General features: G+C 39.7%; 1 protein-coding gene across 1 annotated transcript in view; it reads right to left on the bottom strand.

Annotated features, from left to right (window-relative positions):
- Positions 1–15,533, bottom strand: part of CNKSR3 (CNKSR family member 3) — a 54,858-nt gene that overhangs the window by 25,903 nt on the left and 13,422 nt on the right. The window contains exon 2 of the mRNA XM_083857708.1: positions 1,976–2,139. Coding sequence (XP_083713834.1) covers positions 1,976–2,139 — 164 coding nt within the window. The remainder of the gene's footprint in view (positions 1–1,975; positions 2,140–15,533) is intronic.

Below are 15,533 nucleotides of genomic sequence, written 5' to 3'. Positions count from 1 at the left end.
AGCCACATGTATTCTTGTGGAGTGAGGCAACCAAAGCACTGATCTGAAGGAAACTCAGCTGGGAGACTGCCAAGGCAAAACTAGATAAGAAGGGAAATTCTTCTTGGGAACTCCAGCACTGGGAAAACACCAAAACCCCCTCTCAGCCTTTCTCCATCAAGAATGATAACCTTTCAGAGTGACATCAGGCTGGCCCAGCCAGTGCCACATTTCCTCAGTGTGAGCTGACAGCTTAGTGGGGGTGGCAGTGGGGTGAAAAAAGGGGGAACAAAAAAGAAAAATAAGATTAAAAAAAAAGAAAAAAGAAAAGTTCCTTTGCTTGCAAGGCCCAAAAGTTGGGAAAGTGACAGCATATGTACAAAACATCCACTAAAGAATACATGTTGCGACTTTCAAAGAACTAATGCAGGTGGAATCAGCAAACCTCTCTTGCACAAAAAGAAGAAACAACAACAAAAAAATTAGTTGTTACTAGCATTTAGTATCCCCTTGGAAACAAAATCAGTGGTGATTCTATGCAATTCCAAAAACTCAAGGGAACAGGCATCAAGAAGGTGGCAAAGGGCATACTGAAAACACAGGAATTCTCCCTTCACCTCTTAAAAAGGGAACAAGCACATTTCAGCTGTAATATGTAATATCTGTCTAATGCATTAACTTGAGCTGCATTTCACAAAGGATTTCCAGAAATGGGTCTGAGGTCAAAACTTTTGTCTACAAAGGAAATTAGAAGGAAATTGTAGGAGATAAAACACAGCTTTAGGTTCTGGCAGTTGTCCAGCTTTGTTCACTTTATTCTAATACTTTTAAGAGAGAAAAAAAGTGCCTTTGGGGACTGCCACATAGATTACTTCAGTCAGAAGTCAGAACCATATACAGCCCACACTACATTTACTAACTCACCAGACCCCTGCACTTGCCCAACAAGCTCCTTCCCACACCATGAACTGCTTTTCAGTCTAGTTACATTCTTTTATTAGGTTTTCAAGTTCATGTTAATTTTTTTTGGTAGCTCAAATACCTAAAGGAAATAAAATGTAAAGTATAAGAGTAACTCTTTGAGAAACATTTTAGATCGTTTGAAGAGATTTCAAAAAATATGCTTCTTTCAGTAAAATCTGCTCCAGGTTGTGGAGTAGAAACACTCCCTGTAGCACCTCTCTGCAGCAAATAATGCACATATCACACAGGCAATAAAGACTCTCCATTTTAAGAAGCATAAGCATATACTGCTGCAAACCTTGCCTAATGTAGGGAAGACAGACCAGTGCTGGCCAGGGAAGGAATCATCAGGCAGGCTTTCCCACCCTCCTCCCTGATGTAATTATATTATACACCTCTGGTGCTCATTACACTGCACTACATCAAACAGGCCTTCAAGACTGTGACCAAACTATGGCTTTTAAATAAAGCCTGCCCTAGTAAAACAATCCAAAATAAATTTATTGTTTCTTTTCAAAGTATCTGCAGTTATATATCGGGAGCAGGACAAAGGAATAGCTTAAGTTCTGAATCCAATGAAGAGTTCAGCTAGACTGAAACTGAGGTGGCTAAACATCCCTCATCTCAAGAATTAATATTTCTTCACTTCCTAGGTTTGCTACACAATCAGCCTAAACCCATTTCAACTGATGTGAGGAACCTTCTAGCACTTGTCATTTCTACAGTGTGTCTTCTGTCTTTTAAGACAAACTGTTCCCTAACAGAAGCCACAAGATGTAACAATGTCACTCAGACAACTTCTTCCTTTGGAAGTGCAACCAAATGAATTGAAATTGTCTCTTACCAGGAAAAACAGAGCTATTAATACAAAACTTGCAAGAACTAAACAAATTTTTACTTTTTTCTTTTATCATGATGTGTAACAGAAAGCAAGACACAAGGATATTCTGGTTTTATCAATCTTGCTTTTGTTAGTCACCCAAAAAAAGCCCTTCAAGAAATTCTTTGCATATCTGTTCACAACTTAACTAACCAGTGCACACAGGAGATCCACAGCCTCTAGAACCAGTTCCTGGTGTCCAATCCGTGTGATACCCAAGTCTTCAAGGTCCTGGTGAGAAATCTGTAGTAGCTGTTCACCATTTATCTTCTCCCGTTCAAATTTATGGACATACTGCTGCAGGCAATCATCCAGGCCTACCAAAACACAAAAGAGAGACAAGGGGACATCAGAAACAAACAAACCAACCCAAAAAGAAAAAAGGAAAAAAAAACTTGCAAAAGGCAGAAGTTTTAAGTTCATTTAATATACAACGCAAAATTATGGAAGAAACTTGCAGTGTGACTGAAGTTGTACCACGGGACCATAGAAATAGAGCACATAAGTTTTGGGGATCTTTGGATCACCTAAGTCAACCTGTCTGCTCCTTGTGGATCAAACTCAGGCAGTAAAAACGTGCCTTTGTTGTCTGCACCAGCAAAGTGACCAAGGGACATCAGGGTAACCCAAACCCTGAGGGGCATCCATAGCAACAACAAAAAAATAACTGTCAGGAAAAAAAAAATCCAAGGCAAGGCAAGAACTAAGATCTTGTTAAATAAGCAAAGAAACAAAAGCATAAAATTATGAGAAGGAAAATGAAGAAAAAATAAAACACAAAGGCAAATCAATCAAAAGGATGTTTGGCTCAAGTCTCATTGTTACCTTGATTTATAAGAGCCTGCAGCTTCCTGAAGCAGCCATTGCTTCCCCTTTCTAAGGATCAACAACACACACCAGTAAGAAATCTAATTCATTTTTCTTTCTAGAAGTATTTTAAAACAGTTTAGACTATTTTGTCCCAGAAATATTTCCCAAATCCTCACTTTAAACTGTGACTCTATGATCCTGTTCTCTACAGTAGGTTTTCCCAAGTGATTACAGAAAGCGTTTCTGGTTTTCATCTCATTTTACTTTAAGCTTCATGTGTTAATCCTGTTTCCTTGAGTATTTTCCTTATTTCCTCTGTTGTTTAAGAGCCTGTGAGCAGCAAAAATCTGGGGAGGGGGGGAATTTGGATGAATGTGTTATTTTAAAAATGTTTCAGTGCTCCTGTAACTGTTCCCCTTCAATATTTTGGCTAGAGCAAAAGGAACAGACCCAATTACGTCTGTTTCACAGGAATACACCACACTCATTGAAAACAGATGACATGAGCAAAAATTCAGATAACACATTCTACATCATCTTCGTATAGTTCACAACAGCTACATTGTTTCACCATTCCTTTTTCAAAAAAAAGGTTGAACTTTTACTTGAGTAAAGGATGTTTATGCACAATGCTGGTTCAAAAGGAAACCATTGAGATGGACAGGATATCAAACGCAGCAGATGAGGAACACAAACAGCATCCTGAACTACAGAGAAATGAGAGCCAAAAGACCAACACACAGTTCCATTCGTGGAGCTGCAGCAGCAGCCTGGGAAACAAGCACTCCCAGCACAGCCTACCACCGTGAAAACACTTGACACAAGTCACAAAGGGGGTTTGAGGAGTCACATGAAACATATTCACGTCCAAACAGCAGCAGAGCAGCCGCTGCTTCCCCACAGTGCCGGCTCCCAGCAGATGTGCAGAGGACGGGCTCCCACAGGCACAGGCTGACCAAACACACACCGCTCCCCTTCCCAAGTTAATGAGGACAGACACCCCTTTACATGACTCGGACAAGCTTAATTATTAGAGTAAATCAACGTCTGGCTGAACAAGCTCGACTCCTCCCCATGTAGAGCTACCAGTGCACACAGCTTGATTTTTAAGTGTAATTATGAATGGGAAAATCCGCATGCAAGACTAGCAGAGTCTCCCAGGGCTGCAGTTGTTCAGAGTGCACTCTTGTTCCTTTCCATATGTCTCGGCAAAGCTGCACAAATTTTGAAAATTGAGCCCCACTGTTCTCTTTCCCACAGGCACCAAATCCTCCCTTAGGCTATACAAACTCTTTTCCCAGGAAAAATAATTTAAAAAAATAACTGGCCGTCATTGTTTAACAATTTATTTTTTCAAACAAATTCACAAACAAGGCTGACATACAGTGCACATATTTGGCATTCCCAATTTTTATTGCTGCCTCACAGACCACTGTTTCCCATCACTTGCTCTTGTAAGCCCACAGTTTCCATTACAAACTACACAAACACCTAAAATAAAACACTTCGTTCAGCATGCAGTTTAGTGTTATTTTTTAAGGGTTTTTTATCCAGTTTGGTTTTTGCTTACTATCCTTTCCAGAACTACATTCTATGCTAAAACATGGAGACTCAAACATATATATCCTTCCCAAGAAATAACTGTGGCTTTTAGTTTGCCTGTGCTTTTTTTAACTCATGGTTGCCCATTCTTGAAGGTAGAGTAAAACTTGAAGGGCTATTTTTTTTTTTAACTCAAAAAGCCTTAAAAATAGTACTTTCATAATCATACTGTAGGACTATATTTTATAAAATAAGATATTACAGAATTACATAAATGTTGACTCAAAATAGCCAACACAGTGGCACAACTGCTCAGCTAGACACATATTTAAGATTAAATGACCAAAACTATGCAACGCATAAACTCATGTATTGGTAGACAGTTTAATATGAGCTTACCAATATTAGGAACACTGATATTATTTTTATTAAGAAACCTAGGGGGAAATATTAAACATTTTAATTGAGGTTGCAACCACATTTTATAGCCTATAGTTTAATTTTTCATTATATCAATGTTTAATCATATGCAAATAAAATATATCATATGAAAACCATACTTCCAAGAGGGAAAGGAGAAGGGAAGAAGACTCATAACCTAATTCAATAAATTTTAGTAGTATTTAAGCAAAGTTTTAAGATCAGCATTGAAATGTCACTAGTAGTCTAAATGAACTACTCATTTTTCTCTTCTTCCAAACATCTATATTCTTTCCATGTATTTTCTCCATGAACTTCAGAGCCCTGTGGGGAGACTTGGTATTGCTGATTGCAATGTCTGGATATTACTGAAGAATTTAGATTAACTAAGAACTATAAAAAGCAAGCCGATATTATTTAGATAATTTCTTACATTACTTAGAAAGACACTTTCTTACATGTGGCAGGTTCAAGCAAGAAAGCAGTTTTCTGGTTTTCTAAAAAAAATACAATTAAGACTGACATTGAAAAAAGGTATCTATATTTATATCCTTTATCCACTGAAGAGCCTTTCTCAAAGCTATTCTATTTATTTTAGTCTCAAACTGTTTACAAATCACTTGTCTCAATCATGTGTGTGAAGTCTTTGTATTATTTCTTGCACATACAACAAAACCACGCACAAAAGATTGTCCTTTCTATTTACACAATTGTTAGAGAATGAGGAAAGGCAGAAACAAAAATAGCAATTGCAGACTATTATTCAAGTTTTAGAACACTAGTAGCACAGGGAGAGGGGGAAAGTGAGAGACTAATACAGTTAGTGTTTGTTATGTGTGTTGTGAAAACCTTTCTGATGAACAGCAGGGTAATTTGAACAGAACTCCCTCCCAAATTTTGGCAGGTGTAGAGATGTGCAATAGATCCTAAGAACTGTCTAGACTTTTCTGTCTAAAATAACCACCACGCAAAGCACCCCTGAAGACATTCAATACCTTGCATTCATGCAAAAACATTAGGACAGAGCTTACACTTAAGGATTTGCGCTGATACCAATCTCAGTCTGTTTCCACAATTAAAAAAGTTATTTTGTATAAGAATTGAGGCGAAGAAAGGAACAACTTTGGGGGAGTTAGCGGGGGGCTTGGGTCCAAGCCATAACTATCGGTTTTCTATTCAGAGAGAATTAACATTTCTATAGTAGAGAGATGTCAGCCATCGAGCAGTGGCATACCTGACTCCCCAAAAACTAGAGAGGTGTGTTCTGTGAGCAGAGTCGCCAAGCAATTTCACGCTTTTTGCTCAACTTCTTCGTTGGACACTTCCAAACAATTTACCTACCATAAAGCAACAATTAACTAATCTATTATAGGCACAGCTGACTCAGCACCTCTTTTTTCCTCCCTCACTCCTGTTCTTGTAATACCACAGTCAACAGAGTCTATACACTCTGACATAGCAGGGCAGAGGAGATGGATATGGCAGGGGAATGAGGAAGGCACGGGGAGGGGAAGCTGGAATGTGACAGGGATTGCTTCCCATACATTCAGGAACTTGAACAGATTCTCAGGGCAGCTCATAAAATGCCACAAGCTGACACCAGGAAGCGGGAGGAGCACAAGCCACTTGAAGAGAGGAAGAACTCACAAGTACAAAACTTTTCCTTCACTTAGCAGGAACATGGGGATCATTGCTCACTGCCTCAAGGAAACAAAAGCATTGTTAAGATCATGTTCTCTCCTTTGTTGGGCAGCTCTAAGAAGTAGGTAGTACCGGGCATCTGAGGGCAGAACCAAAGTTCAACTACAACCCTCATCCCATTAAGGAGCTCCCTGGAACCTTGGACAGCCGGTTCGGATAGGACCGCCAAAGTCATCTTTGCCTCATCACCCTAAAACTGACCTTCCCACCTAAAAAAAGTCACTCTTATTCTGGTCTCCTCTTCAGGGTCTATATAATTTACACTTTTAGTATCCAAAGATTCCCTGCACACATCAACTTCATCCCTCCCAAGCCTTGAAAGATAATCAGTTCCATGAGAATCCTTGGCAAACCCCACGGTACGTGTCATTATGCTGTCATTTACATTCCACATCATTTTATAAGTTACTGTGATAGCTTCCTCCCATCATTTCTTCTGTTTCAATAACTGGAAGAAATTAATCAAAGATAAAGCAAGAGGGAATCAAGGCAGCAAATGAACACTAGAAGGAAAATAACTACCTCACAAGCAGATGAACCAGCACCTGAGAAGGCAAATGAAAATAAAGAAGAAGGGTCTGCAAGGCAGCCGAAAGCTGAAGCGGCTCAGTAGGACAGATACAGAAAGAAATAAGAAAAGTTCAAGGAGGAGAAAATAAATACACGGTTTCTTTAATATAGAACTCAGTGGGATGGTTTTACACAGCAACATCACAGATGCCATTCTCCAGCAGTATTACAAAACAGAATTAGGGATGATCTTAACAGAGGAATTCAAAGTTCTTTAAAAGGAGGATAAAAAATTAAATCTAGAGAAGTCAGTAGAAACTTTTGAGCTTAGGTAAGAACTGACTTCCTAGGATCCCCATGCCTGATTGTTAGCTATCATTGAAGTTTTCACATTAATCTTTCCAAAAGTTCTCAAAACAAAAGTTTAGTTATCAACTACCGTGAGCCACTTTTAGGGCCCAGAAAAGAGCTCAAAGCTCTTAGTTTTCCAAGAAAATGCCTTCAAGAGGTCTTTGTACTTTTGTCTAGTACAAATGTGAAAAAACTTCCTCATTCCACTTTTTATTCTCATGTAATGTCACAATTAGTCATAACACTGTCACCATCTGAAGTATCAATCACTTAAAACAAAACAACACAGAGTGAAAGAGCAAGAGTTGCTTATTATCACCATGGAAAAATGTCTCCTCCCTAACCAGATTGTTTATAAAGTAAGTTCTCCTCATGTAGTCAATTGTAAGCAACTCTTCTATGGTTTTGTCTGAGCACCTGCATCCTGATGAAGCAGGCACAACGTGCTGCCCCACCAGGCACTGGGTACAGCTTTGCTGAGGACAGGCATTGCCCAGAGCAGCCAGAATGGCACAGAAGTTTCTTGTCAGTCTCCCCCATCACACAGGGATGGTACCAGACAAATTGCTGGCCTCTGCCTGCCAGCCTGGATGCAAAGGGCAGCTCTCTCATTAAGGTCACAGCAGGACAGGGGGAAATGGTGAAGCCTTCAACCTCAATAACGAGTGCTTTACTGTCCCCGCTGTAATCCCCCCTGATTGACAGCTCCACAGGAAGGCTTTTGCAACATGTTTCTATTTCCAGTATTTTCAACTAATATATTTAGCCTGGAAAAACAGGCTCCATACTCATGCATTCATGTTACCTCAAAATAAATCCATTCATTCCATTCAAATCCATCCCTAAATCCCTTAGCTTTTTTTTTTTAAACACAAAACTGAAAGCTTTGCCTTGTAATAAAAGAACTGGTGGGTAAATTTGGGTTGTAAGCTATCCTGACCAGAAGGGAAAGAGAGACTATACTATGTTTAACCTTTAGTTGCTCAGTATAGATACAATCTCAGACAGACAGGCCTTGTGTTATGCTACACTTTTTATCAGTCCGCCCTACAAAACCACTGACTGCAACCATTCTGGCAGCGCCTATTACCTTCGTCCAGACAGTAAATCTGAGGACAACTCTAAGCTTTAGCATTTCACAGTCATGAAGCATGATCAGGAGGAGTCAAAATAGTTTGCTACCCTTCCAATACTCCAGTTTTATAAGACAAGAATTCTCTCTACCAAAGCCAGAAAAATTTACTCAAATTTTCCTCAAAAATATTTTCAGGAAACTAAGCAGGCATGGAATAAGTTTTTACAGAAGAAAATACTTTGGGTAGAAGGACATGGTAAAGGCCTGTAAAGACAAAAGTAGCTATAAAGAACACCAACTGCTCATCATCTCTTCCAACACAGGAATCAGAGAGTGAAGCAAGCATATGACAGGTCCAAACAAGTAATAAAGGAGTGATTCTTCACACAGCAGTATGCAATAATGTTCAACATCCATACACAGGTTCAAGGAAAGGTGAAGAGGTTCATGAAAGAAAGTGTCACAGAAGTCAAGTCTGACCCTGACAGACTCAAACAGAGATGGTTTAAGGCTTGAGGAAGCCTACAAGAGGAAATTACGTGTCATTGTTCCGCTTACATTGCTTAACTTACCTGTTTTTGGCAAACATTCTGGACAGCACACTTAGCTAGACAGCAGAGAACACAGGACTATCACAGCTGTGCCATACACCTCACCAAAATGATGGCAGCTTCCCTTTTAATTACTTTTACAGCCATAGAAAGGTTTGGGTTGGAAGGGACCTTAAAGATCATCTATTTCCACATCCCTCCCTGCACACCCCCAGAATAGGCAGGGACACCTTCCACTAGACCAGGTAGCTCGAAGTACCATCCAACTTGGCACTGAAAATTTCCAGGAATGGGGCACCCACAGCTTTTCTGGGCAACCTGTTCCAGTGCCTCACCATTCTCATAGTAAGGGTGAGCTCCTGTTCTAAGACTTAAGAAAACTGTCTTTCTTCACTTGTGAAAGCTACTCTTGGTTTTAATATTTTCTGAAATAGTGACACAAGATTTTCCCAAAAAGGCAAAACTCTATATAGAGTAATTGGAGTTGGGGTGGTAGAGAGGAAGAAAAAAAAGCTATACAGTAATACTGAATTGTGATATCAATTCAAGCCAAAGGTAGAACCAAAGCTTTTACAGACCGGTTAAAAAAATACAGCAAAAAAATTTACCCTAAGAATACTAGGAAATAGATCACAGAGAATCACATGAATCACACAGCTGCTCTCATGGGTTTAGTAATCCAGCTTGAGATATTAACGTCAAATGGAAAATTGCTAGAGTGAATTAATTTATAAATTGTACCTTTGGTTGACAATGAGTGAACTTGCATCAGAAATTCAAAAAGAGATTTGACATGGAGAAATGGTAGTGTACAATAAACAGTGATAAAGGCAGTTCTGTAATAGCTAAGAAGTTAATGGTATTTAATCCCAAAATTTCAACTAAAACTCAAAGTAGAGTTGACATTTCTTTCTTTTTAATAGCTCCTTTTCAGATAATTCATGGAAAAAAAAACTGGGGTGGGGAAAGAAACTTAATTCTAACCTTTTCCACAAGAGGGTCCTTATTATGACATAGCTTTAAGACCTCTAAAGGCAAAATCAAAATGTAACACTACAGAAAAGTGAGTTGTGATAACACGTCACGTATCTAAAAAACAGGAAGAGCAAAAACTGGAATACAGCATAAAATCATACAGGTTTAACCAAAGAAGTCTTTTTATGAAAGAGATACAAGCATGAAGACAGTAGGTCAAACACACTTCACTACACTGAAAAACAGAACACTGTGCCAGAAGCAGAGAGAAAGAAACTAAAGTGAGCCATACCAGGAATTAAAAAAAAATATAATAATCGGTTTTACTACATTCCCACCAATTTGAAGGCAGATATCAGAATACACGTGCAGTCACAATTTTCACCAGCAGAACTAGACTGGATATCTGTGCAAAGCTGTGGGGTCCAAGGCCACAACCCCGTGTGGCTTTGGTGCCATCACACTCACTGGTATCACCCACCTCCCTAAGAGACTGACTCATCTGTGAATATTCAGCCATTAAGTATCATTTGGCCTTAAGGCATGAAATTTTGACTCCCCTTGGGGAGAGAGGGAAAAGGTGAGACACCCCCTTGTTCAGGAGTTACCACTCAGCCCCAGGCAGCCAGACTCCACAGAGCCACCCCGAATACTCGTCCTGGGAAAAAAATGGGTTTCCAAGAAAGAGCAGGAACCACAAACAAGGGTTCATACTCAAACACCCAGCAGCATGATATCTTGCTGCCAGCCTTTCAGCTGTAACTCTTTGCTAATCCCAGCCTTCACCAGGAAAACGACTCCTGACCTGAAAAAGATGAAGGATTAAAAAGGAAGAGAACTGACGCACACTATTTTTTCCTGCTGATCTTGGTGTATGTTCTGCATGCATCAGAGATGAAGTTCCATATGATGCAGTAGCTTCACACAGAACAACACTCCCACTTTGGTTTTCCCTTTTAAGAATCAACTGCACCACTCACTGACCAGCTACGTTTTGCAAAATCAATCCTTCCATGCTTTAACAGATTTTGTTTGGCACATTACATGAATGAGATGGAAGCAGAGCACATCCATATGTTCTGTGCAGACAGACCTGGCACTCTTAGTTTCAACAGAGAACACATGAAAGCCAACATTCAGCAAATGCATGCAAACACATCATTAAAATAGGGAACACACCTGCTTTAGGCAGACGAGCCCAAATAGCTTCCTAGCTAATGCCACAGAATGTCTTCAGGGACACTTCTGACAACATCCTCCCCCACTTCACAGTAAAAACAATATCCTACTTGTGGAAAGGTGCAACTTGTATTCACCTGCTGGGTGCTGCACAAGCAAGGCAATATGAACCAAATACAATGGCAATATGTTGTAGGTGTAATGAGGCCCTTTTGTTTAGGCAGCATTTGTTGCTCCAGTATCACTTAAGAACCACTATAAACTCCAAACTGAAACAAAAAAGCATCTTCTTTTTTTTCCCAATGGACTAATTCATTCCCCAATACTAATACATAATAGGCAAAGGTGTGCCTATTTGCCTGTTGGTTGCATTTAAAACAGCAGTAGTTAAACGAGTTTAGAATAGCTCTCAACTGACATACAAGCATTTCAGCCAGCATGATCCAGATCTTGTTATTCTTTCTCACCCTAATTCTTTACCATTACATCTAGCAACCCACTTATACTCCCCCAAAAAAAACATTTTAAACCCACAGAGATTGATACAGCATATTGTGGTAGACTACTGCAGCGGCAGAAAAAAAATGCATATTTAAATAAAAAAATAACTGTTTTTTAAACAAAAAAAGACTGTTCATGAACTAATTCGTGCAAACTTTTGATAGCCATCATGCCCAGTGAACCAAACCTAGTGTTTGTCATAACCTAATAAAATCATTTTGCTGGTGAAGACATGACTGACAGTGTCATCAGATACAGAGCCAGAGCTTTTAGCAGTAGGATAATCACTTGGTGTGACTTTACAGTAGCATACATTATGTGAAGCAAGACAGACAACCAAATAAATACCTGTACTGAGAGAGATGCAACCCGGCTTAAAATACTGCCACCTTCTTCCTACAGCCTAAACAATTCACTTCTTTAGTGGTTTGTAACTGATATGGTGACTAAACAAAAGATGTTGTAAACACCAGAAGTACTTTATTACATTTCACATACAGCAGCTTCATTAATTTCACTCGTGCACTGAGTGTAGAACAGTTCCACATACATCAGAATATATTAACATGTCCTATGGACTGTTAGTGACACAACACATCATCCTCATTTACTGTGCCAAAACTCTGACAATGAAACTTTCACCAAAGTTTCTATGTGGGGAATCTGTTCCATCCTGGGTTTGAAAACCACACTCTTGGATACACACGAGTTGTTTCCCAACAACTTAGAAACACTAAGTCTTTCTCCAGCAGAAAAGAAAAAAAAAAAAAAAAAAAAAAAAAGGCAAGTGGTAAAATCAAAAGCAAAAAGTGAAGAAAACCAGATGATTCCAGTATTCATTTTTCTCAGCCCACTAAGGCTTTATTTCACACTAAGTACACTTTAAGACATGCTGGCCAAGACATTTTAAACTTTACTCAAACAGGACTCTGCAACTCCTATAGTCATGGTAGATCTGTTAACCTAAAAATTGTTTTGCTTCATTAATGCAAATAACAGCTTTGCCTAGGCACAGCAGGGCTTTGGCAAGAATGAAAGCACAGTGGTATCTGGACATTGAAAGCTGGAGTTGAGAAAAATCTACAAACAAGGCCTTTGTCCCTCCCTCCATACAGCGCTTGGCTTTATAGGGAATCAATCCGCTTCACCACGTGTTCCCTCCTGTACAGAGCACACAGGATGACTGCTGCAGAAATAAAGCACCCACAGGCATACCACAGCGTTTGTCCCCTTCTGCAGCTAGGTGGCAAGAGGAACAAGGGTGGGAGAACAATTGCCATTTCAGCACCCTGACTCACTCTCTTAGCAAGGAGGCCTCATGCAGGAGGACAATACGACCTCAAAAGATTTGTGAGACCCCAGACAGCACAAAGAGATGTACAGCTGGCTACTGCCAACTCACCTTTACCAGAAACTGAGCTAAAGCTCCCCTACAACATCTTGCAAGCAGAAGGCAAGCCATGAGGATGTTTGTGCCTCGACTACCACAATAGGACTTTAGAAGCTCAGCAGCAGCAGCTTCAGCCAGCATTAATGGGCTGAAAATTGGAAAAACACATAGGAGGACACAACCCAGTCTGCCATCTCTGCTCTGGAGTTACTGCCAAACACAAGGGCAGAAAGATGCAGGGGGTGGGGGACAGGCAGCAGAAAATGGCACAACTATGACCAGGAGAGCTCCTTATCTGAGACCTGACTCGTGCATTGTGAGACCCCCACACGCTCCTCACTAGACCTGCTGCAGACCCCACTTAGAGACGTGTATTTCCTCACACCCATTAACAGCTCCAAAGAGAAGCCCAAAAGAAATCTTACTGCCGCTACTAGCAGATACAGATGTTTTCACTAAATCAATGCAACCACAGAGGAAATACATTTCCCAGAACTTTCCAGCTCACACAACTATGTTGAATTTGTTGTGTGGTTTCTTTATAATACCACTATTCCAACACACACACTTTACAGGAGAATTTTTACTCAAAACAAGTCTTTAAAACACTACCATTTTGCTTGCAGGAGTATAATAGCACTGAACATAAAATAGCTCCAACATTAGCTATGGAGTCATTCACAAGATTACAAGAACCAGATTTTTTGTTTTGTTTAAGGAAAACAATTTAATTTTGTTTTATTGTTCGAATACATATTGTGGAATACATATTGCAGAATACATATTGCAGCTTAATCCATGCCAGGAATAGGAAATTGTTTCAGTCTCCAGAGGCAAAAACTCTAGAAGCTGTGGAAATTATGGAATTTGGAGTCAGTCTGTAGTTCATGATGTATGGCTGAAGACCACCTCTTTAGTCTCATTCTTCCCACTGTCTGTCTCATTCCTCTCTCCAACACTCCTGGCCCCCTTCTTTCTCACCTCTGAATCACAGAACAGTTAGAAGGCACCTCGGTGGGGTCTCTTGATCCAACCTCCCTGCACCTGCACTGTACTGCCTACCCCTTGCCAGAAAACCTTCCAGGTCCGTAGCAAAAGTGAGGAAAGCTACAGGTGGTGAGGGGGGCCTCACCATGTGCTCTGGCTGTATCTGAGCATATTCTGGGAGGCACGCCAGGGCACCAGAGAAATGCTGCAAATAGCAGGCTGGACCAACATTCCTCATCCCTAGGGTACCACCTGGCAGCAAATAACACCACGCAAGACACAGGTTCAGGCATAGCTTGGGGGAATTACAGGCACCATACAGGGGGGAACCAGTGGAAGGACTGCATTTGGCACCACAGATTTAAGAATATAAGGCTCTTTAATACTTGATAGGACATTGGACAAAAGACAGTGAATGCTACAAAAGAGAGGACAGTGAGAAATACAGTGTGGTATAGGACGTAGGGTTGCACTACTTGCAAAAAAAACCCATTTAACTCCTTACAAAACAGTATGTCCTTTGGCAGGTTTCACTCCAACCCTCACATCTCCTTAATCCAATTTTCCAAGCAGCAGACATATGAAGTTAAACTTACAAAAAGGCAGCTTCTTAACATTGTACTTTTTCCGGTTTACCTAACTTCATTATTACTATAAAGTAATAAAAGTTACTATAAAGTAATTCACAACCTAATTCAAACAATTTTCACAAGAGCAGACATAGGAACACTCGTGGACAACTTAATTAGCCTTTTCCCTTATAGAGTCTTGGAATTTCAATTGTAAGGTTAATGCTTTCACAGTAACAAGCAGTTTACACCAGCACCATCAAAAAGTGAAACTTCAAGGTGTCAAAAATTCAAAGGTGTCTGAAAGAGGAAGTGTTTCTGCTTCACAGAGAGGTAACCCCAGTAGAACAGTCACCTGTATTTCCACCTATATTATCTTTCACCTACTGACACTTCAAAGTAGTGCTTCTTCGGTTCATTATTTTCATGTATTTAACTATTCTCTTTGTCTACATGGCATCACTGAATTCTTATGAATAATCAATTTTTCCCCATTCTCATATTTTTTTCTAGGCCACTACACAGTTGGGTGGGGATTTTTGTTTGCTTTGTATTATTTTGTGTGAGTTTTTTGTTTGTTTTTTCTTATTTTAAAAACAATATTAAATTTAGAGCTTGTTTTAGCTCTAAATATATCATTTTCTCTGCAGATTAACTTTTTTTTTTATTAGGGATGGCTTTCGCACCAAACTAATTAATCAAGTTTAAAAAAAAAAAAAAAAAAAAAAACAAAACTACCCAAACAAACAAAAAAACACTTATGTCAGTTAACACAAACAATAGCTGAAAGAACTTGAACTGGTAGACAAAGAAAAACTTTACAAGAGGCACAAACTGGCACATATCTCCTAAAACCCTCAAGCCATTCATGGAGAAAATATGCTACCCCAGCAGCTGATCCACCTTGTAAGCGCCACATTTCTCCTGCATCCTAAAAACAAATATTCTCTATTTCGGTTATGCCAAACTTCACATCAGCCACTTTACTGCTGTATAGTAACCAAGGGGAAGGATTTTTTAAATTGGATTTTAAATAAGGATGGGTGGATCAGATAACATTTGTGAAAGTGGTACATAACCACTTAACAACCTCTCTTCCAAGAGATTATCAAGTGGACAATATCCCCTTAAAGCTTTGAGTTCTGTATTT

The sequence above is a fragment of the Zosterops lateralis genome, assembly GCF_965231275.1.
Source record: "Zosterops lateralis genome assembly, chromosome: 3".
Classification (NCBI taxonomy): Eukaryota; Metazoa; Chordata; class Aves; order Passeriformes; family Zosteropidae; genus Zosterops; species Zosterops lateralis.
The sequence above is the reverse complement of the archived record's forward strand: the minus strand, read 5'-3'. Positions and strand labels throughout refer to the sequence as shown.